Source organism: Garra rufa, chromosome 12 (genome assembly GCF_049309525.1).
Source record: "Garra rufa chromosome 12, GarRuf1.0, whole genome shotgun sequence".
NCBI lineage: Eukaryota > Metazoa > Chordata > Actinopteri > Cypriniformes > Cyprinidae > Garra > Garra rufa.
The window spans coordinates 20,638,266-20,664,590 of record NC_133372.1 but is presented as its reverse complement, the minus strand read 5'-3'; the positions used below and the strand labels follow the sequence as shown (position 1 = coordinate 20,664,590).

General features: G+C 38.6%; 2 protein-coding genes across 2 annotated transcripts in view; one reads left to right on the top strand and one right to left on the bottom strand.

Annotated features, from left to right (window-relative positions):
- grb2a (growth factor receptor-bound protein 2a) overlaps nucleotides 1-12,137 on the bottom strand; it is a 28,719-nt gene extending 16,582 nt beyond the window's left edge. Inside the window, exons 1-2 of the mRNA XM_073851604.1 lie at nucleotides 11,763-12,137; nucleotides 10,037-10,274 (exon numbers count right to left, since the gene is read on the bottom strand). Of these exons, the coding sequence (XP_073707705.1) occupies nucleotides 10,037-10,114 (78 nt within the window). The 5' untranslated portion in view covers nucleotides 10,115-10,274; nucleotides 11,763-12,137. The remainder of the gene's footprint in view (nucleotides 1-10,036; nucleotides 10,275-11,762) is intronic.
- A 561-nt stretch (nucleotides 12,138-12,698) lies between these two features.
- On the top strand, nucleotides 12,699-17,261 carry mchr1a (melanin-concentrating hormone receptor 1a). The gene is made up of 2 exons (XM_073852415.1): nucleotides 12,699-13,117; nucleotides 14,036-17,261. The coding sequence occupies exons 1-2, from the start codon at nucleotides 13,051-13,053 to the stop codon at nucleotides 15,028-15,030; spliced, it is 1,062 nt and encodes a 353-aa protein (XP_073708516.1). The 5' UTR covers nucleotides 12,699-13,050; the 3' UTR covers nucleotides 15,031-17,261.
- Nucleotides 17,262-26,325: the final 9,064 nt, after the last annotated feature.

Below are 26,325 nucleotides of genomic sequence, written 5' to 3'. Positions count from 1 at the left end.
TCAAGATTTTTTCTTCACACTAAAAAGGCTGATTCACTTCAACACATGTTTGATGCATTTTGATGAATTTATGTTTTGCATCATCTGTAGATAAATAAATGACAAAACCAATGATATCAGACTGGCATCAGCCATGATGTTACAAGTCCAAACATCCCCTGAAGGCCAAACAGTTCATCACAGGCTGACACGCTCCAGACACACATCATCATCGTCTGGTTCTGTGAGTCACAGAGGCTCAAAGACAAGATCATAACTGTAGTTAAATGATCGTAACAGACAGAAAGATGTGTCACTAAAGCAGGCATCAAGTGCTATGGACACAATGCATGTGTCTATGCACATGTGTACATTTTCAAAGAAAGGAACTACACAATTCATAGATGTGTTGCAAATGCACTAGAAATATTTAGCAGGTTCTATATTTATCTAGACCTGTCTGCGTTCCAAGTCCTGCAGTGCGAAACATGTTTTGACTGGAAATTACATCAGCATAGACAGTTGTGTAGTGTCAACAGAACAACAATCCAACGACTTTGAAAGTCATACAGTGAGTGAGCAGTATTAGGCATTGTGAAGTTAAAACATCAGTGATGTCAACCCAAATGCCTGCTCTCAACCACTGAATCAGTAAATAGTGGGCCTGCAAAGGCAATCTTCCAGAAGATCCCAATGAAACATTTTCTTAATGCAAAATTTAACCCGAAACCCTAAAGACTTGTACACCTTGCATTTTGTTGTCTTAATAGTCTCACATATAATTTTTTTTTAACCAGGTGTTTGGCTGAAACTACATAAACTATTTATATAGTTTATGTACAGACAGTAGGCTTTCTAGTCACGTCTCTAGTGCAACATCAAATTCTCAAAACTAGAAGCAGAAAGAACCTTTTTTGTACCATTCTGCCTTGTGCCAGAGGCACTTTTGGATGAGTGCTCTAAGTCAGTGAGAATGATGCTAAAAATACTGAAAATACATCCTTCCCCTTCAGTCATTTCACTACGACGTTACATATGGGAACTCGCCTGAGAGACCAATCATCTCTGAGCCTTATTCAAAAGGCCAATGAACACTGGCGAGTGGTATTTGCATGACAAGCCACTCCCCTGTACATACGGGTATATAAGAGGGCGGCTTGCAACCACTCATTCAGATTTTTGCTTCAGAGCCTCTCTATGCTTCGACACCTCAGCCATCTGCCTCGGCCTTCAGGTCAACCGAGGGAAGAGCAAACTCTCCCCAGTGCAGAGGATCTCTTTCTCGGTGTGGAGCTGGACTCGGTCAACATGACAGCCCGCCTCACCAGCAAGAAGAGTGTGCAGTCAGTGCTGTAGTGTCTGAAATCATTCAGACACAGGACAGCGGTCCCTCTCAAAATATAGAGGCTCCTGGGGCATATGACAGCTGCAGCCGCAATCATGCCGCTGAGCTTGCTTCATATGAGACCGCTTCAGCACGATCGAGTCCCAAGATGGGCATGGCAACGGGCAAGCAGCATCGGGCTCCTCGACAGGACCTCGACTGCAGCGGCATGTCAATTGCCTCGAGTTGTTGCCTGTGCTTCCGGCCCCTCGTCGCTTCCGACTGACGTTACGCCAGAAGCACGTGCTTGTTTGCACTACGACCACGTGTCACAGGTCACAACTCGCCCGCCATCTGCTCCTACGGAGTCGAACGTGGCAGACATCGCTACGTGCCATTCACATAAAACCAGGGAAACTCAACCGTGCAGCCGATCAGCTCTCACGGCAGTCCACCCACCCTGGAGAATGGCGACTCCACCCCGTGACAGTCCAGCTGAATTGGAGCCATTTCGGCAAGGCCCAGCTACATCTGCTCGCCCTTCCCGAATCCTCCCGTTGCCAGTTGCTTTTCCTCAACAAAGTTGCACTGGCACACAGCTGGTCTCCGGGGCTCAAGTACGCCTTTTCCCCAGTGAGCCTCCTTGCACAGACCCTGTGCAAGATCAGGGAGGACGAGGAGCAAGTCCTGCTGGTTGCGCCACACTGGCCCACCCAGACCTGGTTCCCAGAACCCATTCCCCTCGCGCCCCTCCCTCGAAGATCCCCTTTACGAAAGACCTTCTTTCTCAGGGGATGGGCACAATTCGGCACCCCCGTCCCATGGAGCTGCTCCTGGACGAGACGCGTCAGACCTCTCCGGCTTTCCACAGGCCGTGATAGAAACTATCACTCAGTCCCGAGCTCCCTCTACTAGGCAGGCTTACGCACTGGTGAGGTGGGGTCTGTTCGTTGACTGGTGTTCCACTCGAGGAGAGGACCCACAGAGATGCACGATTGCAGTAGTGCTTTCCTTCCTGCAAGAGAAGTTGGAGCGCAGGCTGTCCCCTTCGACTCTCAAAGTGTACGTTGCTGCCATTGCAGCGTATCACGATGCAGTGGATGGAGCATCCCTTGGTAAGCACCAACTCATCGTGAGGTTCCTGCGAGGTGCAAGAAGGATTAATCCTCCCAGACCGCACCTCATACCCTCTTGGGATCTCTCCGTTGCCCTCCGCGGCCTACGGGAAGCCCCATTCGAGCCACTTGCGTCAGTAGAGCTGAAATTCCTGTCACTTAAGACAGCGCTCCTGACTGCACTGGCCTCCATCAAGAAGGTAGGGGACCTACAAGTCTTTTCTGTCAGCGAAACGTACCTTGAGTTCGGGCCCAGAGATTCTCACGTCATCCTGAGACCCCGGCCCGGTTATGTGCCCAAGGTTCCCACCACACCCTTCCGTGATCAGGTGGTGAACCTGCAAGCTCTGCCCCTGGAGGAGGCAGACCCAGCTTCTGCGCTGCTGTGCCCTGTTCGTGCTCTGTGCTTATACGTAGACCGTACTCACCACTTCAGACGCACTGAGCAGCTCTTTGTCTGCTTCGGAGGTCAGCAGAAAGGGAATGCTGTCTCCAAACAGAGGTTGGCCCATTGGGTGGTGGAAGCCATCTCCCTGTCTTACTTGTATCAGGGAGAGCCATGCCCCTTAGGTGTTCGTGCCCACTCCACTAGGAGTGTTGCCTCATCCTATGCATTGGCTCATGGCGCCTCACTAGCAGATCTGTAGAGCTGCCGGCTGGGCGACACCTAATACCTTCGCTAGGTTCTACAACCTTCGCGTAGATGCCGTTTCCTCCCGTGTCTTAACATAGACTTCAGGTGAGCGGGAGGACGGATGGTGTTGGCTTGCTGCGCCATTCCCACGTGGATCCGTGCGCCATATTCCCAGAATGTTCCCTCCGGCGAACCCTGGGTCCTCTATGCCCCGCAGTCAGGCCTAGATGTGGAGTAGTCCCTGACTGTGATCCTGCCTGGGTCTCCTTCGCCCCGCAGGTTGTGGCTATATTTTGCAAATATTCCAGCGGAGAAGGCCGCTGTTTCCCTCGTGTATCCCTAAAAGCTTTATGGATATATTGAATTATTCTCATTTCCATATGTAAAGATCTCATGTGCTCCACCCCCCCAACCCATGCTTCAGTACATCTGGCATTGGGAAGGCGTTGGGAAGGTTACGTTACAATTTCCATCTGCTGACACGTCCGCCTATCAGCACGTGGGGTTGTGCGTAACGTGGCGTCAGGGTCGTGGCCTGTTCCATGGGTCTGTTCCCATATGTAACGTCGTAGTGAAACGACTGAAGGGGAACGTCTAGGTTACGAAGGTAACCCTCGTTCCCTGAAGGAGGGAACGGAGACGTTACATCTCCTGCCACGACCCTGGCGTCACGCTGACACTGGCTCGATCCGGCTCCCCAGCGAAAACCTGAATGAGTGGTTGCAAGCTGTCCTCTTATATACCCGTATGTACGGGGGAGTGGCTTGGCATGCAAATACCACTCGCCAATGTTCATTGGCCTTTTGAATAAGGCTCAGAGATGATTGGTCTCTCAGGCGAGTTCCCATATGTAACGTCTCCGTTCCCTCCTTCAGGGAACGAGGGTTACCTTCGTAACCTAGACGTTTCTATGGCTTCTGTCAAAGCACTACAGACTCCTATAGAGCTAAATATATTTTTTACTTAAACAGAAGAGTTCAGCCTGGATAATAAAATGTCTTTGAACAGTTTAAAGGAATAATTATCCAAAAATGAAAATTCTGTTGGTAGCCATGTTTCCATTACCCTGTTTTAATGCACATTTTGAAGTATTATGTCAAAAAGGAGTGATAGAAAAGCCAAATTTAGAAACTTGTGATTCAGTCTTCTAATTCGATCTACGTTGATTCACAAATTTCCAAAATCGATTTTCTAGGTAATATAATAATAATAATAATAGCATGATGTTGTTGAAACAAAACAGCAACAGAAATAGAAAAGGAGAAAAAACAAATACATTCCGCCCCATTTTCAGCGAGGGTAAGAATTTGGCTTTTGTTATTATGGGAAGTAGGGATGTGCCCAAATAGTGAATCCATATTCGGAAAGCATGGAAAATGAACAATGCATTCTAAGGAGCCACTAAAGCAGGGATCCTCAAATATGGCCCATGAGATCCATTTTTCCTGCAGAGTTTAGCTCTAACCCTAAATGAACACACCTGAGCATGCTAATCAAGGTCTTCAGGATCATTAAAGAATCACAGGTAGGTGAGTTGGATCAGGGTTGGAGATAAACCCTCCAGGGTAAGATTTGAGAAACCCTGGACTAAAGGGACATGGTTAGCCTCTTGCTAGCAGTATCCGGTTACATTAGAGTACATAATATATATTTTATTTACCACATAAACAGATTAAGGAGAGATGACTGATAGGACGATGACAAGTGATTTGCAGACCCTGATCAGAATGATCGGATTCGGACACATCCCTAATGGGAAGTGTAAAATATTTTTGATTTATTAGGAAGTTAATAGTTAATAAGAAACAATGATATCTTGAGTCAGGCCTACCCATTCTATAGACCGGTGTGTTTTTGTATTAAATAATGGTGTATTGATGAAAATAGATTGTCAAATAGATTGTCAAATCAATTGTGAATTGTGATTAAAAATTGAAAATCGTAAATCGATTTTTAATTGAATCATGTCCCCAAGAATTGGTCTGAATCAAATTGTGAGGAACCGAAAGATTATCACCCCTAATATTTACTACCAGTTTATCAATAAGTGACGATTTTGTTCTCTTTTAATCGTCAGATGGAAATGGTTCTTCTTTTTCCATTGACAATTTGCAACTTTGTTGAGTTTATCTTACTGACTCATCAGTGACCTGATCACCCATCAAGGTGTTTTCTATAAACCTCTTCATCCAAACGGTGGAAATATGGAGTACCTGTTAGAACTAACAAAGTTAGCCCACCCTCTGAAGTTAAAGACCACTACATCTGAGCCAAATCTTGGTCTTCAATCACAATTACTTGTACATATTTTCCTTTGAGCTAAATGCTGCTACTTTTTTTTTTGATGTAGTAGCAAGGAAAAGAGCGACCAGGTCTAGCACATTATTCAAAATGGGCCCTTTTTGTTTCAGTGAGAAAATAAAATAATACAGATTTGAAACATGAGGGTGAGGAAGAGTTACGTGTGAGGAATCCTCTTATTTTGCAGGTGACTCGTTCTTTAATGCAATACCCATGAATGCAAAATCAACTCCCATGAAACTAGTAAAGTAGGGCAAAAAAATATGCAAATATATCAGACATACAGCAAAAATTTATAACGCTGCCCTTGGGCAAAGTGTGGGGGAAGCACCAAAATCACAAGAGACTCCTGAAAAAGACGAGTTCCCTGGAGTGAGAGGTTCAAAACAGAACTCAAGCGAGAAGATCAAATCCTATCCTACAGTCAGGAGGCTGATACAGTAATTAGCCAGGATTTCTAGGCCAACCTAACAGAGTCTTGGGGCTTTGGGATATTCCCAACATATTAGAAGCAAATGCTGTTATCCCATGGGATATGTTTAGGCTGGTATTCTCTCTTTTCAAAAAAACGATTCTCAGTTTGTCAGTACAGCAAAATGTGAACATTCCTCTCTATATGATCCAGGTTTCCAAATCTGTCACTTATTCAACAGAACAATGTAAGTTTGGTAACACAATATTGTATTGTTGTTTTTTTTTACATATAAAACACCACTTATTAAAAGAACTTTCGATATCACTATGGTAAATTATTTTGGAAAGTAATAGCTAAAGCTTTCATTATTAGTTACAAAATGTTGAGAGTCTTTGGCTGTTTATAAGAAAAAAAAAAGAAAGTACTTTTACACACGTGTTTTTAAGGAGAAAAACCTGGAAATGTCTTGAAATAAAACACCTAAATAATAACTGATGGACTGTTGAATTATTAAAGAATAATGCACACCCAAGGAGGCCTCTTGTTGTTGTGGCATTACCACCTTGGTTGTTCATATTTTTTTAATAATTTAATGAGGTGTCATCAATCATTTCTTACACTTTCAATTGAGACTGCAAACTCACAACTCCACAGGTAAAATATAGTCTTTTGCCTTTGCACTGTAGCTTCCATTAACTGCTCAGAAAAAATGGCTGAAATCCTGAGATACTATCAAATCCCATCATTGCTCTTTGTCTGTCCCAGGATTTGAAATTTTCTTGTGCAGGCAAGAAAAATACAACCTGATCTCATGACGAAATTGTACCTGTGGGAACTTTTTCTAAGACGCAAAATACCGCCATGTATGTTTCGTTACAAATTCGATGTGAAATGTCCAGATAATGTACAGATAAACGTACATATGCTATGTTTTATGTGACATTGGTTTGAACTTGTCACTGAAGTTTTGACTTGAAATGTCTGTTGAGTGGCGCTAGAACTCTTATGCTTAGAACCATCTGCACTACCCAATAGTATGAAAAAAGCAAATGTGATGTAAAAACGCAATTGCAAGCATGCGTTTTAGCTAGTGTTTTGATCTCTAATCGTTCAGCTCTTTCATTGTGAGTTATGTTTTTCACAGGTTTCGTACCCAAGGATTCCTCATCCTAAGTCTAATTCCAGGCCGGTTGAACCACCGAATAAGCTTGTTACATATGCGGCAATCACAACTGTGTACGAAAACAATTACAAGTGCTCACTGTTTTACCGCCTCTAGTGATGATTTCAGTTGGAAATAGCAGTAATATGTACATATTGATATGCATTTCACATCTTGTGAAAAATTTCCCACCACAGGTATGTTTTCGTTATGAGATCAGGTAGGAAAAATACCAGGAGTAACTCTCCTGAGCTTCTTCTTTCGGATTGGGGTAAAGTCAACTAAGAACAGGCAACAACCAGAGACAATGGTCTGGCAACCATCTTTTCTACACTCAATTTTTAGTATGACAAATAGCAATTATGGCATATGATAAGAAAAGTGTTACTGAGATTAATTCGATCAAATGAACAGATAGTTTTTGACTTAGTTCACCAATAGTTTGACTATTTAGACTTTCTTTAGAGGCTCGAAACTTCAGATTTTGAAGATGATAAAATGTGTTTCACAACTTCATAGCTCAAAGGTTTCCTTGAGAGTTGGTTCTTTATTGACACTCTGCTAGAGTTAAACTTGGCCCATCTCCATTCCTTCATTTGCATGCCAAATACTTGAACAAACTTGAAGTAAAATAGGGGTGAAGAGGGCAGTGTGTGATCATTTTCAAGTTGGTAGAATGCAAAAGCAGAGAGTACTTATATACGCTGCTGATTAAAAGTTGTCTAGAACATTGAGAATGATGTGCAGCTTTGAAGTCTTGTGTTTTACTGGATGAAAGGTCCAGGGGGGAAGAATAGCTGATCCATGACCTAAATTAAATTACAGCAGGATGGCAAGCGCTCCTGAATGCAGTCCAAAATCTTTTGGATGGAGCTGAACCCTTCAGGGGTGGTGGTTGGGGGGGGAAGTCTGAGTTGCTAGGGTGACTGACCTTGGTTTAGAAGCAGGATGAGTTTTTAATGTGTCTGAAAAAAGTCTCTTATGCTTACCATGGCTACTTTTATTTGTATTTATTAAATTCTTTTATTTATCAAATTTATATTTATCAAAAATACTGCAAAATAGGATTTTTTACTGTTTTTAATATATGATATATAATTTTAATATATTTTAAAATATAATTTACTTCTATGAAGGCAATCATTTTTGCAGTCTTCAGTGTCACATGATCTTTCAAAAACCATTCTAATATGCTGATTTGGGGCTCAAGTGACAGTTATCAGTGTTGAAAATGATTTAATGCATGCTGTTTCATATTTTTGTGGAATCATTTCTTCAGGAATCTTTGATGAATGAAAATTTAAAAGAACACCGTCATTAAAGGAACCGTATGTAGGATTGCGGCCAAAACTGGTACTGCAATCACTTTCAAAATACTGTAGAACGGTGTATCCCCTCCGGCTCCCCCCTGACTCGAGGTTGCCAGCTAAGCTGCAGGAGTAGGCTGCTACAAGGAGCTTCCAATGGCAAGTGACGAGTCCTACACAGAAATTTGTTTTTCTTCTGTTAATTATGTTTATGCTTCACAAGAGATGTTTTGCAAAGTAATTATGTATCGCAAAAATTTACAGATGGCAATTAGCCAAATATTTCGTAAAGATGTACTGTAATACCACATTTCAGTCGGAACATAGGTTGTTTTCATACCCTGCTAGTGGTGCGATATAAAGCTTTTTATGAACGCATTTTGCACGGCCGACCGTGGAAAATCCACTGTGTACGGAAGCAAAGTTAGCCAAACATAGATGAATCTTACTTGTCCAGGAGAAAATTACCAACGATGGCGTCTATCTTCAAATTCTTCTCCGTTTTCAGCCGTCTCCCTCTTTCAAAGGCATATCCTATACAAATCCTTTTTTTATTTCGGACTTTGTCACGACGTATTTCGGATTCATAACGAGGTCTTTTACGTTTTGTAACGTTATACATGTTTTATCCGACACGTTCGTATAGCCGCAGCTGTAACAGAGCTGGCAACCCGGATCACGAAACTCTACTGATTTCGTGATTGGTAGATAGCTGGAGGGTGGCGCCTCAGACCAAAACACAAAATGACAACAATAACATCAGTTGAGGGCTGCAACTCTCACTTTTAAATGACAATATCCTGGCCGGACCACTGTTGTCAGTGATATAAGTATTTGAAATGAACATGATTTCTTAATGTCTAGTGACATGTCAGGGCCATTTTATGATTAACTGACATAAATTTCTTACATACGGTTCCTTTAATTTACTGAAGTCTTGATAAAAGTATTAATTTCTTTAAAAAAAAATTAATAAGAAGTCTAACTAACCCCCAACATTTTAATGTTAGTATATTGCAAGTTGGTTGCAGGTAAGGTCGTCTTTATAATATCAAGACAAAGAATTCTTATTCATATTAATGGCAGTTGTCAGCACATGCAAAACCCCCATCTTTGCTCATGGGTGCCATGTTGTTTCGAGCCACACTAAAATAACGTCAAGGGAAAAATATCCTACATTATATAGTCCATTTCATGCTTTATTGGGAAAAAAACTGTGCCCCAGCAACCAACAAATATAATAAATAATATGCAATTTTTACCCTTATGTAAGGCATAACTTATCAAGCTGCGAAACATATGAATCCCTAAATAAAATATTTTATGGGCTCAAAGGTAACACACATAACAAAAACTTTCAATTTATTTAACGTTTTGTTCAGTTAAAAGCAGATAAACTGTGGGGTACAATTTCTGCTTAACTATTAATATTGTTAATTGTTCATATCATCATAAAATATAAACTCTATTATCACCTAGCTATATATTTAAGTTGCATATAAGTTGCATATAGTACTTCCAACTTCTAATCTGCTAAATGGTACCATAAGACGTGAAGGCATGAAGACATTAAGATATCATAGACAATGAAATCAATATTTTTTTGTACTGTGAAAAGTGACTTACAAATAAAACTGACTTGACATCACTGCACATCCAGACTTTATGAAATCAATGCTATATATTCCCAAAGTATGTGTCTAGAGACTTCTGTAGACATGGTTCCTCATAGTTTGATCACACAGAAAGAACATGAAGTAACACAGAAAGAAAATGCAGCCTTAATAAATGGCACTTACCTTTAAAATCTCTCCTCGCTTAAAACTTAACTCATCATCTGCAGTAGCTTTGAAATCGTATTTAGCTATTGCCTCCATGGCATGAACTGTGTGGACTGAGACAGATATAAATCTCCAGAAGGAAGTGCTTCTACAGGCAAAATAACAGCTCTGACAGCTCTGATTCAATCTCCTAATATCCGTCCTTGTCACTGCTGACCATGGAGTGCCAGATCTTCCTTGTCTGGGTGCTGTCAACCTGCAGACAGACATAAAGATTTAAACCAAATAGTTATCAATAGACAAGCTTCAAGCTTCCGGAAAAAGATTTTTTTCTCTCTTTTAATCAGATCTGGTGTGAAGCAGCTGTGCAATGTACGCAAACATAAAGGGAATGGAATAACTGGGTCGAGCTGACGTTTCCTTGCAACCGACTATGAGCCAATAAGAGGAATAAGATGTAATGTGAGGTGCCTTGGTGATACTGGATGCTGGTGGTGAGAGCTTGAGTCATGCAGAGCTGACACACTGATTGAAATACTAAAGTCACAACAAAAGGCTTTTACATGTTTACAAGTACACCCAAATTCATCATTCCTGAATGAGATGCATTATTACAGACATTCATATCAATATCACGTTTAACCTTTTCTACGCTAGTGGTTGGTGTTTGATTCATTCATACCAGTGACTCGAATCAGCTGAATCGATTCACTAAAAGATTCGTTTACTGATTCATACAGACCTTTGATTCAGACTTTTCACTACGAGTGTTTGAATCAATATTCACGCAACCATTCGTTAAAAAACTCATTATTCTTTAATAAAATAAATGTCTCTACAAATCTACTAAGAAGTTTTAGTGAGAGCATTTTACTCGTTAACTGACAACAAAACAGATCTGCTAAGTATGACATTTAATAATAATATAAATAAAACAGTTAAGAGTTACAGTAAACGTTTTTAAAATTAAAAATTGCCAGTTATTTTAAATCGCCCTTGAACGAGATCCCTAATTGTTTTCAGTAAAAGGGGCGTATTCGGTCAAACGATCCAGCCAATTAAAATGCTCCATCCACAGTCCACACTCGAATGCTATTTGCTGACGGTAGAAAATGCTACCAATGGAGTCACGGGCTTATTTCGACGAACAAATGGTCAAATACGAGTCAGTGCATCGGATTGAACGAGAACGATTCACTTAAAAGATTTGTTCACTCCGCTATTCGACACAGCCGGTGATGCGACATTTTTTTTAGCACTTTGCCATTATAAGCATGCTGTCAAAACGCTGCAAACATGTTCCCGAGTCCAGACTGACCTACGGACAGCTTGCTCGAAGGAAATTTGCAGTGGGCCCAGGGCATCTGTCACGTCGTGTGCAGACAACTTCGTTGATTGTAATAGAAGCATTACACGTTATAGTTTGTAGTTTCGCGTCGCTCGTCTGCAGTTGTAATATAATGGGTTTTATATGTAAATAGGTTAGGGTTAGAGGAACGGGTTCGATTCATGATCAATACGCTGTGATTGTGAAGATGCAATCCTTTGTTTTGATACTAAACTTCTCAACCTTGTGAATCATACACAAACACCACTAAAAATTCCCTTCGCATTTTTTCATTCCCCTACATGTATATGTTTTAATAACTAGAAATCTACCAATTTGACTGAAACGAGTCGAACAGCAGTAATTTCAATGTAACTATCTTTTCAGTCTGCTGATTAGATAAGGAAAAACACTTACCCAGCGCATAGAGGTGCAGAGTAACGTTATCCCTCTCCAATCCCTCTTACGCAGTAAAATAAATAACTACATAGAGATACTGCATTTTAACAACAGTAAAATCATGTTCATACGGCTTACTGTTGCAGTTAATTTTCCCGACTCCTGAGTAGCTCCGGGAAAAGCAAACGGGCTGTTAATTTCCGCTTCCTTCGTGTTATGCTCCGCAAAGATGGAAAGGTCCAAACAAAAACTTCGCGCAGCGAATTAATAGTGTAACCACACAAATGGACAATGCACCATAGATCAGAGATTCGATTTAGACGAACGTACCGTCTTATTTAAATCTTTAAAGAGCAAATTAGAACAGATTGGTTGTTCCAGTTCTCTATGAGAATAATGCAGCATGACACACAGATGAACGGAGCGACATCTAGTGGGTAAAGAGTGAAAATGCTGTACCCCATAAAAGAGAAAAATCTCTTTTTACAGTGCATTTATAGCAATTTATTTATATACTTATATAGTTGACATTACTAAAATTTAACATAAAAAAGTAAATTATTTTCAGATACATTAAGCCTTAACATTAAGCCTGTAATAAGGTTGGGTGGGTAGTTAATGTGGCGACAATGTATTTTTCAAATATACAATTTTTTTACATTTAAGATTACGTAATAAAAATAGAAAAAAATAATGTAGATCCAAACGGTATATCTAACTCCAGAGATAAATATCTATTATGAAATTGAATGTTTTTTATGAATATATCGAATACGCTGTTGCGTCAAGAAACCAATAGGGACAGCAGCAACACTTGTTGGGTTGGTGCAGATAGACTCCCACAAGCCTCGCATCAATATTCAAAAACCTGCAAACCTTTAAAAAAAGAAGACGAAGTAGTGATGCCCTGATGGATAGAGGTGCAGTTGCCATTCCATAACTGGAGGTGTCAGCTGGTGTCCGAGGACATTGAGTGTTGACTAAGTAAGCCATCTCTGCAGAGACACTGAGACTTGCTGCTGCTCATCATCTCGCGCGTCTTCATTTAAGTTTTCCGCGTTTTTATCTTAAAGAAATCTGATATTTGTAAAGCTCAGGGTTGTTTTTTTGTTTTACTTGTTTTATATGTTTTTTATTCATTGTATCAGTGTGGTATGTACGGTAAAAATTGTGTAATTATAATACTATAAGTAGCAAATGTGATGCGGTGACAAAGCTGTGACTTTCGCTGTGCGACTTTAAGTTACAAGCTGCTTTGTCTGCAGAGGTAGATGTAGATACGGTATTTCTTTTTACCATTTTTAACATGGATATTTCTGAAGAATTTGAAAACTCATCTCTGCTTCTTTTTAACTCGTCAGGACATATACAAGGTAGGTATTTATTTCACAGAAACCGTATATTGTGGAAGTAAAGATGGAAATCCAGTTTGTTTTAGAGCAAATCAGCTGATTTAAAACTAATATTAATTGTTTACAAACTGTTTTAAGGAAAAGTAACATGTGCATTATTATTATTATTATTATTATTATTATTATTATTATTATTATTATTATTATATGTGACCCTGGACCACAAAACCAGTCATAAGGGTCAATTTTTGAAATTGAGATTTATACATCATCTGAAAGCTGAATAATTAAGCTTCCCAGCGATGTATAGGACAATATTTGCCCGAGATACAACTATTTGGAAATACGGAATCTGAGGGTGCAAAAAAAAAAAAATAATAATAAAGAAATAGCCTATTGAGAAAATCGCCTTTAAAGTTGTCCAAATGAAGTTCTTAGCAATGCATATGACTAATCTAAAATTAGGTTTTGATATATTTACGGAAATTTACAAAATATCTTAATGGAACATGATCTTTACTTAATATCCTAATGATTTTTGGTATAAATTATTAAAAATGTATAGGTTTGACCCATACCATGTATGTGTGGCTATTGCTACAAATATACTTAAGACTGGTTTGTGGTCCAGGGTCACATATAAACAATAGAAAAACATATTCTCATATAAATGTGTAGCCTTCTTTCTTTCTTTGTTTTCTTTCTTTCCCAAGATGTGCATTCATAAAGTCACTGTAGCTACCAAACCTTTTAAGTTTATCACCATAACAACTGCATAATAATTATTTAATTAGCATATAAATTAGCAAAATGCTGTTTAATAAACGCCGTACACCATATGTCAACGTTTTTCTCTTAAATGTTTGTGTACTTTATGTATCAACACACACTCACACAATCTGGATCTTGCTTTTATATGTGATTTCATTGTGTGCTTAGTGACCATGGGAGACCAGTATGGAAATGCCATCCTGCCCAGTATTTTTGGGACCATATGTTTTCTGGGCATCATTGGAAATTCTATTGTCATCTACACCATCATTAAAAAGACCAAATTCCAGGCTAAACAAACAGTACCAGATATTTTCATATTCAATCTCTCTATTGTGGATTTGCTTTTCCTCCTCGGCATGCCCTTTCTCATTCATCAGCTCCTGGGCAACGGATCTTGGTGTTTTGGAGCCACTATGTGCAAAATCATCTCTGCCCTTGATTCGAACAGCCAGACAGTGAGCACCTACATCCTCACAGTTATGACCTTGGACCGTTATGTGGCTACTGTCCACCCATTCCGCTTCAACCATGTCCGGACGACCTGTGTCGCCAGTGGCGTGGTGGGGATGGTGTGGGTGCTTTCTCTTGTCTCCATTACTCCAGTCTTAATGTACACTGGCTTGATGCCTCTCCACAATGGCCAAGTGGGATGTGCTCTCCTGCTACCGAATCCATCCATCAGCATCTACTGGTTCACAGTCTATCAGTTTGTGCTGGTGTTCGCCCTTCCGCTCATGATTATCTGTGTGGTGTTCTTTAAAATCTTGAAGCACATGTCTACCACAGTGGCACCTCTTCCCCCGAGGAACCAACGAGTACGCACTAAAAGTGTGACTCGGATGGCTGTGGCCATCTGTTTGGCCTTTTTCATCTGTTGGGCTCCATTCTACATCCTTCAACTTGTCCATCTGGGAATACAGAAACCCAGTGCCTCGTTTTATTATGTCTATCATGTTGCCATTAGCATGGGTTACGCTAACAGCTGCATTAACCCTTTTCTTTATATAATTCTGAGTAAGACCTTTAAACGTCAGTTTATAGTGGCTATACAGCCTGCGCACAACCACTTTCGGGTCAACCCGAGTAGCACGGAGGCCACTGTGTCCCTCCGTCTGGCTGCTGACTGCCAAAGACATATTCCTGCTAATACCTCAGAGTAAAGTACTAATGAAATATACAAACTAATTTAAATAAGTATTTCAGTGAGTATATCTTGGTCCAGTTGGAACATACTTAGAAGATATGACAAGCAAGGGAATACCAAGCACAATAGAATGACTGACAGTCAGACAGAACAGTCAGGGTGAAGAGAAGAATCTTTGAGCAGCTGTGCTTTTACATGCTGACGGACGACAGTAACCATCACTGGCAGAACATAAAACAAATGCAGCTGGTTGTCATTAGCCGCGTTTCCACTGTCGGGCAAAAAGCGGGCGTGCTAGTGCGTGCCACGGCCAGTCGCGTTTCCACTGTCACTTCCAGGGCCTGATCGTGCCTCGTCGGTGCTTCCTCAGGGCCAATGGCCCGGGTTTTTCGGCCCGACGAAAACCTTGGGCCAAAGCGGGCCAGCTGGGGCTTGAGGCGTGGTCAAAGTGAAAGGCGGAGTTCATGCAAAGTTTCGATAAGCGTGCAGTCAGGTAAAAGTGTGTCTGCGGTAAGATGCGCATTTCGCTGTATTACGTCGTGCAAAAAACTCATAAAACTTAAAATGGAGAATCGTCAGTACTGGTCTGCGGAAGATACCAGGGCTCTTCTGAGTATTTGGGCCGAGGACAATGTACAATGCCAGTTTGACGGCGTCTGCAGAAACTAAGACGTGATAAAATACATCGTTGCTGAACTCGCAAAGCTAAATATCTAGTTAAGTTCGAGACAAGTTGAAGAAATTGCGGGCGCAGTACAAAGCCATAAAAACGCACAATGGACAAAGTGGTGCCCATGCAGAAAAGACACATTAGGCAGATATTGATATGGAAATCTATGCCGTTTTGATGGGCACATTACTTAAATGGTTATCTGATGGAGCACCTTTTTTGTCCTGTGTAAATCAGGTCCTATATTAATAGTTGCACCATTAACTGTTGTTACAGACAACTATGTGATGAAAACATTATTTAAACGCATGTCTGATGAGTATACTCTTATTTAAATTTGGACAAATGCAAGTACGATCCTATAAAAATGAGATCTGATGTACAAGGTGATTTACATCGTCCAAAGAAACCCCCCAAAAACTCACCAACACACCTTGATAACATTTAACATACACTGTATCTGTACCTAAATAAAGGCATAAAAGATTATATTATAAGTACAAAGGTACAAAGATTTGAGTGTAGGTCATAAAAACAAAGCTTCTTTTCACGTGATTTATTAATGTAATATATTACAAATATTGCTGCTGCATTAACAACTGTTGCAGAGCATTTCTTGCATCAGAACAGACATCGCCAACATTACAAGGCGTTTCTGCATTTGCTGTATTATTCTTTTTTTCGCCTTGCAGCTAACATAAGCTTCCATCTTCGCATCGCTGCCTCATCTTCCACCAAGAAAACACCGAAAGGAGCAAACAAACAGCCGCTTCGGATCTCTCCATTTTGTTCGTTCGATAATCACACTATGGTGGCCTACCTGACTTACTTTCAATCTCCCCGCTGAAAGGGGAGGGGTTTCGTGACGTTTGATCCAATGAGGTGTGTAAAGGGTGGGCTTTAGGTTTGCACAGTGAGGCTACTGGCTCGATAGTGGAAACGCAGCTTACTTTTGGCCTTGGTGCTTGCGACTCGAGGCCATTGGCCCCACCTGGCACGCTCTTAGCACTGGCTCGCACTGGCCCAACAGTGGAAAAGCGGCTATTCATTACTGTACGTAATGTTGATTAAATAATATAATAGAAAAAAAGAAAGAAAAAAACAAATTGATGGGACAATAAAGCAACATTTTGTCATCACGGTGTGCTGTGCGTGTATTTGCATTTGCATTGTGTATTTATGAATCATCTCCTAATGAGGATGTGTACAAGTAAAACTTTGTAACATTTTTCACTGAAATATTACTGTAAGTTATGTAAACTGCGTGTGTTTTAATTTAGCGGAACAGGAATTAATTTAGTCATAAGTGTTGAGTATTGTTGTTGTGCACTGTATTTTTTTTCTAACGTTTGTGATTTTATCTGTTATATTGTAGATTGTTTGCTTGTCTTGAACCTCTTGAGAACATTTACTTAAAAAGTACTAGTTTAATCAGATGTTTTGAAAGTATAGAGAATCAGGAAATTTCACTCATTGGAATTGACTGACTGATATTTTGCTGTTGTGGTATTGAATGACTACTGCTATTTTTTCTGACGAACGATAGATTTCACAAGTGTAATTTCAACTTTTTCAAACCTGTCTTTGTGCACTCTTAATTAAATTTTATAATAAATATATTTTAAAATGTTGTAGTAGTGATGTCAAATGTACTACTATCAGTCTTTCTACACTACCAGTATTATGTAAAACAATGCTGGGTTAAATACAACCCAGTGCTGGGTAAATTTTGGACAAACACAGTGACTAGGATGTTTTGACCACACAGTTGGGTTAAATGTTTAAAAGTTTAACCCAACCTTTGGGGTAGTTTTATTTAAACTATTGTTTAAAAAATTAATATATCGCTCAAATAGGTTATAAATTAAAAATCAGACACATAATTACTAGAGTCATCAGCAATAATCAAAAGGTGAACATTTATTAATAAGCAATTTAAAAACTCTAAGTTATTCAATTAGTATTTATTCAACTTAATAATAAATGTTAATTTACTAAACATATTAGTCAATGTTAATTTTGCGTTCATTTTTAGCAAGAAAATAGTGATTTTTAATCAATAGTTGAGTTAAACAAAACTACCCAAAAGGTTAGGTTAAACATGTAACCCAACCTAAGAGTCAAACCAACCCAATTGCTGGGTTTGTCCATATTTCACCCAATGCTGGGTTGTTTTTAACCCAGCATTTTAACCCAGTGTAGGTACTATGCTTGTTTTGCAGAGAAAATAATTTAAGCACACTTAGGCTTACATCTTAAAGGGATAGTTGTGAAAATCGAAAATTTGGTGTTTATCTGCTTACCCCCAGGGCACCCAAGATGTAGGTGAATTTGTTTCTTTAGTAGAACACAAACAAAGATTTTTAACTCAAACTGTTGCAGTATGTCAGTCATATAATGGCATTCAATGGTTACCAAATCTTTAAGAGTAAAAAAAAAACATACACAGACAAAACCAAATGAAAACCCTGCCGCTTGTGCCGATACATTGGGGTCTTGAGACACATAGCGATCGGTCTGTGCAAGAAACTGAACAGTACTTATATAATTATTTACCTGTGATCCGACAGAACATTTGGTAACCATTGACTGCCATTATATGATTGACAGACTGCAACGGTTTGAGTTAAAAATCTTTGTTTGTGTTCTACTAAAGAAACAAAGTCGCCTACATCTTGAATGCCCTAGGGGTAAGCAGATAAAAAAAAAATTGGGGGTGAACTATCCCTTTAAGTCAGTTTAAGCAATGTTTTCTTTTTTTTTATTATTGGATGTTTCACAATTTCAGATCTGTTCTTATGTGTAGCCTGTAGACTTGACACTGTTATGTCATTAATATCAATCAAACATTGTATTTTTTTCTGTTGTTTGTACTTTTATCTGTTATATTGTAGACTACTTGCTTGATTTGAATCACTTGAGAAATACTAGTTTAATCAGACTTTTTGAAAGTGGTGTCGAGAAATCATGAAATTTCAGTCATATTGATATTGACTGACTACTGATATTTTGATAGATAGATAGATAGATAGATAGATAGATAGATAGATAGATAGATAGATTATGTGAAGTTTATGAAATAAAATATATATATGTTGTGTATATGTATATTCAAGAAGTGCATGTCTTTTTAAAGCTTTAGTTAATATTATGTAAGGTTGAGATTTATCTTGAGGTTGTTTTTTCAAGGCTTCTTGAAATTCCTATTGAGAAAATAATTGGGAAAAGTAATTGGACACAATGCTGCTTGAGAGGTGCATGGACAGTTCTGTTCTGGTATTTTGTGTCAATAGAAAGATCCTTGGGTCACAAAAAGAATCTAGAAAAAGAGGCAAATGCTGCCTCAGAACTGTCTTAATGTGTAAGATATGAATACGTAACACTTTGTCATAGCAACAGAGAGTCTCATGGTAACCGAGGGCCCTATTTCTCTATACATACATTGCCCCTTTATATGCCCACTGTCATCAAACTAAATTTAACCTCCAAAGTCCATAGATGAACACATAATATACAAGACAGACAAGATATAACCTTGTACAAAACATGTTGTAAAATGATTACAATGATGTTTTTTGTTGGCAGTATTTATGTGATCATTTGTAATATCAGCTTTTCATTTCAAGATGCTGTTAAAAGGCTGTAGACACTTCAACAAGTCTAAAATGTCAATTGCTCATTAAAATCATTCCTGTGAAAGTCATTAATATGGCTTCTGAGTGGCCTTTTATCTTGAAAGCTCATGCGTTCTTTTCTATAATTACACTTCACTCTATAAATTCTATAGTGCACACTAGGGCTGGGCGATTCTTTCGATTTTTTTTTTTTTTTTTCGATTAATTCGAATTTACCTTTTAAGACGATTTATTTTTTTATTAAATTGAGGTATCGCGATTTTTTAAATAAAAAATATATATGTATTCAGAACGGAAAACAACGTGTTCTGGTAAAATAACGCGAGTCACTGGGACATGATTAGCTGCTTGCTAGCGGGTTAGCCTGTTACATTACAGTACATACAATTTCACTTACCACATACACAGAGTAGAGAGATGATTGAAGACAAAGGCGTATTATTTGCATATCAGGGCTCTAGAGTGCGACCTAATTTCTCAATGGTGCGACCCGCCGTTCAAGGGCAAAAAGAAACTACTAAGGTTATGTGCGACTATGAAAAAATATTTAGGAGCACCAAGTGCGACTGACCCGACCAGCATATTTGTGTTTGCGCTGGGTGGAGCTTCAAAGGTTTCTATGTGTTTTGCACGTTGACTAATGTATCTCAAGTGTAAGAGACTGAATGGGCAGTAGCTTCGTTTATTATAATAGAGCTTTGTGAGATTGCGAACTAAGATGAGTGACAGCTTTTAATCATTTTTAAGGGAGTTTGTAAACGAGATATTGATTTATTACAACAGTTAAATAAACAAGAAGTTATTATTAAGTGACTTACATTGTCTGACTATAACACTATTGCCTGATTTTGCTGTTTCGTCGTCAAAAGTAGTCTGAAACAAGTCACAGCTGAGCCGCTGCGCATCTCCACTCAAACACAGCGGTGTTTCGTTTATGAATGAACGTGCGTTTTTAAACGAATCTAGTGAAATGATTCAATTTCCCATTCATAAAGAGTTACTTGCTTTATTCTTGAATGAACCATCCGTTCGAACGAATCAAATGAATATGATTCAGTAATTAAATCAGTGTCTTACCACCACCTGCTGGCAGATCGTTTCAGTTATTTAAATCATTTAATATTTCTGTGTTCAAAATTATATATTTTTGTATAGGATATAAGTGCAAGAGAAAAGCATGGCAATATATATTTTCCTCCCATCTCATATTTATTTGTCTTACAAACATTTACTGTGTCTGGTATGATAAGAATGGGGCCTGGTGGAAAGCACTGATGCAGTTGCTATGTATATTGCAAAATATATGGTGCCCATATATATATTGTGGAAAAGCTGGGGTTTCTTTACATGCTAAAAGAAGTAGGGGGAAAAAATCGATCGGATTTTTTCTGTGAAAAAATCTGGGATTTTATTTTTAGGCCATATCGCCCAGCCCTAGTGCACACACAGGTGCACTCCATAAAATCTTGATAATCCATAATGGGAAACATAAATAAAGGGGTTTGAAAAACATGTTTCAAATGGTTTTGAAAAACATTCATACAATTCACAAGAAAGGTTTAAATTGAAGGACTATGTGTCATGCAGTGTAACCATAAGGCAAAAGGTGATAATGCATTATTTTCACACCTTGAAAATGTGATTATGAACCGAATTGTTTATTTCTGCCACAACCTTATCGCCTGTGGGGAGGAACTGTCACTCCACACCCCAAAAATACATACAAGAAATATGTTTTTCAAACAGGAACAGCCTAAACACTGAAACCAATTGGTTATAATGTTTTCTTCATTGTGATTTCAGACAATTGTATTGCCCTGATATTTCTGACCTAGTATTAAAATGAATTATAATTCATAAATTACAATCATATTCTTTATAATCTATTCAAGTCACACTGATAATGTTTTTAAATTAATTAAAGGGTTAGTTCACCCAAAATGAAAATTAGTCCATGATTTACTTACCCTCAAGGCATCCTCTGTGTACTGACTTTCTTCTTTAAGACAAATCCAATCAGAGTTATATTAAAAAATGTCCTGGCTCTATAAGCTTTATAATGGCAGTCTCACACGGCTCTAAGTGTGAATAGGCCTCCTGTAGGGAATCTCCATATTTAAAATGTTATAAACAGTTTTCTCTAGCTTGTGCTGTCACACGTACAAGCCGTTTCAGGCGGATGATTTTGGACGTCAACATAGCATGCACTAGTGAGAAGTATCGAACACGGAAGTGCAAAGGAGAGAGTAAAACAAAACACCGGTCACAAATTAGAAGTACAAAATGAGGATGTTTTTTACATTTAGTCATTTAGCACAGCGGTTCCCAATTCCAGTCCTCGCGACCCACCGCTCTGCACATTTTGTGTGTTTCACGCATCGCTTCCGACGTTTGTTCTATTCCAACGTTACTGTCCTTCGAAGTGGACATCACAGGATATTCCGCCATTATTCATTAGTTCGAAGCGAGCGTATGTGTTCCATTTGAAGGTCATTAAAGCGTGCGAGACGTAAATTTAAAATGCATTTATTTACAGATGCACTTATGTCACACTTCTCTAGTAAGTTTCATCTGTGTGTGTGAAGACGCTACATGCGGTGGCGTAGCGCAAATATATGAATGAATGTTTCGAAGTATAGTAAACAGATTTCCCCCACTTAGGGAGCAGGGAGCAATGAACACTTTGCAGGGACCATGTCAATCGGATCGCAGTTCCTGCACGGACCTCACTTCTAATGAGCTGGTTATCTGAATCAGGTGTATTAACTAAGAGAGACATGCAAAATGTGCAGAGCGATGGGGCGCGAGGACTGGAATTGGGAACCGCTGATTTAGCAGACGCTTTTATCCAAAGAAACTTACAAATGAGGACAATAGAAGCAATCAAAATCAACAAAGAAGCAATATTGAAGTGCTATGACAAGTATCACTTAGCCCAGGGGTCACCACACTCGGTCCTGGAGGGCCGGTATCCTACAGAGTTTAGCTCCAACCCTAATCAAACACACCTGAACCAGCTAATCAAGGTCTTAATAGATATACTTAAAGCCTCCAGGCAGGTGTGTTGAGGCAAGTTGGAGCTAAACTCTGCAGGACACCGGCCCTCCAGGATCATGTTTGGTGACCCCTGAGTTAGCCTAATGCAGTACATGTAAAAAAGTTTTTTTTTGTTAATTAAATAATACAAACAAAACAGATAGAATACAGAAATAATAGAACAGTGTTGGAAATCTAGTGTTGGAGGCCTTTTTTTAATTATATAATAAATAGAACACAAATAGAACAAAAATAAAGAATAAAAGAATAGAGAAGCTAGTGTTTGCTTGTTTTTTATGAATAGAATTAGAATAGAGTGTGCTAGAGTTAGAGGGTCAAATAAAGATGGAAGAGATGTGTTTTTAGCCGCTTGAATATGGCTGAGGACTCCTCGGATTGAGTTGGGCTGGTCATTCCACCAGGAGGGAACAGTTAATGTAAAAGTCTATGAAAGTGATTTTGTGCCTCTTTGTGATGGCACAATAATGCGCCGTTCACTTGCAGAACACAAAGTTCTTGAGGGCACATAAGTCTGAAGTAGTGAATTTAGGTAAATGGGTGCAGAGCCAGTGGTGGTTTTGTAGGCAAACATTAATGCCTTGAATTTTACGCGAGCAGCTATTGGTAGCCAGTGCAAATAGATGAAGAGAGGTGTAACCTGCGTTCTTTTCGGCTCATTAAAAACGAATCTTGCAGCTGCATTCTGGATTAGTTGTAAAGGTTTAATAGAACTGGCTGGAAGACCTGCAAAGAGAGCATTGCAGTAGTCCAGCTTGGACAGAACAAGAGCTTGAACAAGGAGTTGTGAAGTGTGTTCTGAAAGAAAGGGCCTAATCTTCCTGATGTTGAATAAAGCAGGGCTGGGCGGTTTTAGCAATGTGGTCTGAGAAAGTCAGCTGATCATCAATTGCAACGCCAAGATTTCTGACTTTTTTTGAAGGAGTTATGGTTGATGTGTCTTAATTGGATGGTGAAATTGTGATGAAATGATGGGTTAGATGGAGCCACAATCAGTTCTGACTTGGTAAAGTTGAGTTGAAGGCGATGGCCCTTCATCTAGTAAGAAATGTCTGCTAGAAAAGCTGAGATGCAAGCAGCTATCGTCGGATCATCAGGATGGAGTTGAGAAGAGTTGAGTGTCATCAGCATAGCAGTGATATGAAAAGCCATGTTTCTGAATGACAGAACCTAGTGATGCCGTGTAGACAAAGAAGAGAAGCGGTCTAAGAACTGAGCTCTGAGGCACCCCAGTAGTTAGATGTTGCGACTTGGTTGCCTCACCTCTTCAAGACACCTTAAAGGACCTATCTGAGAGGTACAAGTTAAACCACTGTAGTGTGGTTCCTGAGATTCACTTTGCCAATATGGTTGACCTGGTGGTTAACCTTGTCAAAAACAGCAGACAGATCCATCAAGATAAGTATAAAAGATTTGCCAGTCTTAAGGCTTCAACAACTGGGAGCAAGGCAGACTCAGTTAAATATCCAAAAATAACATAGTTTTTCTTTGCTAAGGAAACTTTGATGTTTATAACATTTAAAATATGGATATTTTTCTTAAAATGCACCGATTCTCTATGGCAGGCCTTTATTTAACCCCCGGAGCCATGTGAGGCACTTTTTAATTATATATGGATGTGCTTTATTGGACTTCTTTTGGTTTGTTGAATGAAAACACCCACCCACTGCCATTATGAAGTTTGGAAGAGCCAGGACATTTTTTAATATAATTTAGATTGGATTCGTCTGAAAGAAGAAAGTCATATACACCTAAGATGCCTTGAGGGTGAGTAAATCATAGGTTGTTTTTCATTTTTGGGTGAACTAACCCTTTAATAGATGCTGACACATACAAAGTGTCATGACATAACTAAATTAGAATCTAAATTCTTTGAGTTTTATACCTCGAGCCCCTCAGTAGTGTTACACAATCTATTAACTAGGTATATAAAGATAGAAATAAAGAGAGAAAGAGAATGCTGTTTATCCAGAACCTTTATATAACCATTATTCTCCTAATGATCTGTTTACCTTTTACAGAAAAGTTTACTTAAAGAAGTCTCTCAGACTCATCTGTCTAGACTCGTCTCCTTAATGATGTTTTTGAGTATACTCAAAGAGACCAGATACTGTTGATAACATCCTTTAAGTTTCCCATTACTGTGGTTATCTTGAGATATGATTAACAATATTATATGGCAGTGGTTCCCATGGTTTTCCATGTCTCCTTAATCAAATATACCTGAATCAGCTCATCAGCTCATTAGTAGAGTCTCCAAGACCAGACAAAGAAGAGATGCAAAATGTGCAGTGTTGGGGGGCCCCCAGGAATGTGGCACTTCAAAAGTAAAAACCCTTTTGCCAACCTTGTGTTAAATACAGCAGTAATAGGCCAAACATGGAAATCGCTCTCTCAAGAAGAGTGTGGGTGCTGCTCAACAGTAAAATGTAGGGATACGTGTATAGAAATGTATAAAATGAGTCATTTAACCTACAGAGTAAACTATAAACTGTCCTCTGATCAAACATTCTATGTAAAGTTATGCATTTTGAGAGCTAAATAACTACACTACCGCTCAGGGGATCAGTAAGACTTTTAATTTTTTTAAAGAAGTCTCTTATGCTCATCCAAACTGCATTTATTTGATCAAAAAAAGTAAAAAAAAAAAAAAAAAAAAATGTATATTGTGAAATATTATTATAATGTAAAACAACGTTCTTCTATTTTAATATACATTAAAATCTAATTTATTTCTGTGATCAAAGCTGAATTTTTCAGCATCATTTCTCTATTATTTAGTGTCACACTATCCTTCAGAAATCATTCTAATATACTGATTTATTACGAGTGCTGGAAACAGTTGTGTTGCTTAATATTTTTTTGGGATATACACTACTAATATACACTGCTGTTCAAAAGTTTGGGGTCAGTAAATTTGTATTCTTTCTTTTCTTGAAAAAAAAAATACTTTTGATCAGCAAGGATGTGTTAAATTTATAAAAAGTGATAGCAAAGACGTATATTGTTAGAAAAGATTTATATTTTAAATAAATGTTGTTCGTTTTAACTTTTTATTCATCAAAGAATCCTGAAAAAAGTATCACAAGTTCCAAAATAATTTTGGTAGCACAACTATTGGCAACATTGACAATTCTAATAATAAATCAGCATATTAGAATGATTTCTGAAGAATCATGTAACACCAAAGACCGGAGTAATGGCTAATGACAAAAAAAAAAAAAAAAATGTAATAACATTTTGCAGTATTATATTTTTTCTGTATATGTTTGATCAAATAAATTCAGGCTTGATGAGCATAGGAGACTTATTAAAAAAAAAAAAGAAAAAAAACATTACACGTCTTACTGATCCCAAACGTTTGAGCGGTAGTGCATATTTAAAAGGATATCATTAATTCAAATGTAATTCTGTAAATTCATTCAGTGCATTCAAAATCAGCCAGATTATAATGATAATAATGAATATGTGAAATTTAAATAAAATAAATAGAACACCAGCAACAACATCTCACTGGGGTCATAAAGGGGTAGAGCCCCACACACTTTCACTTCAAATATAAATATCTGACATAAAAATAACACAATAAATCAAGCAAACAAACAAGAAAGAAAGAAAGACATTTAAAAAAACTCTAGAAAGCTGAGTAAACTGCAAAGTTGTAACTGCTTATCAGTATGTGCCTTATAAACTTACCTTTACCCAGGGGTGTTTTTGTCCTCTAGGTTTTTGTCCTCATGTATTTGCTCTGGTTTTTTTTTTTTTTTTTTTTTTTTTTGTTAGAAAGAACTGTTTTGATAGATGGAGACCTCAATGCAGTTCAAAGGAGTTCATAGTCTTTGATCCATGATAAAAATGTATGCTGTATACATCTCCCTCCAGTAATTTGGCTTCTTCTTCTTTTTTCATTCAAAAGCCTTTGTTATTTATCACATGTTGTTTGACACAAGCC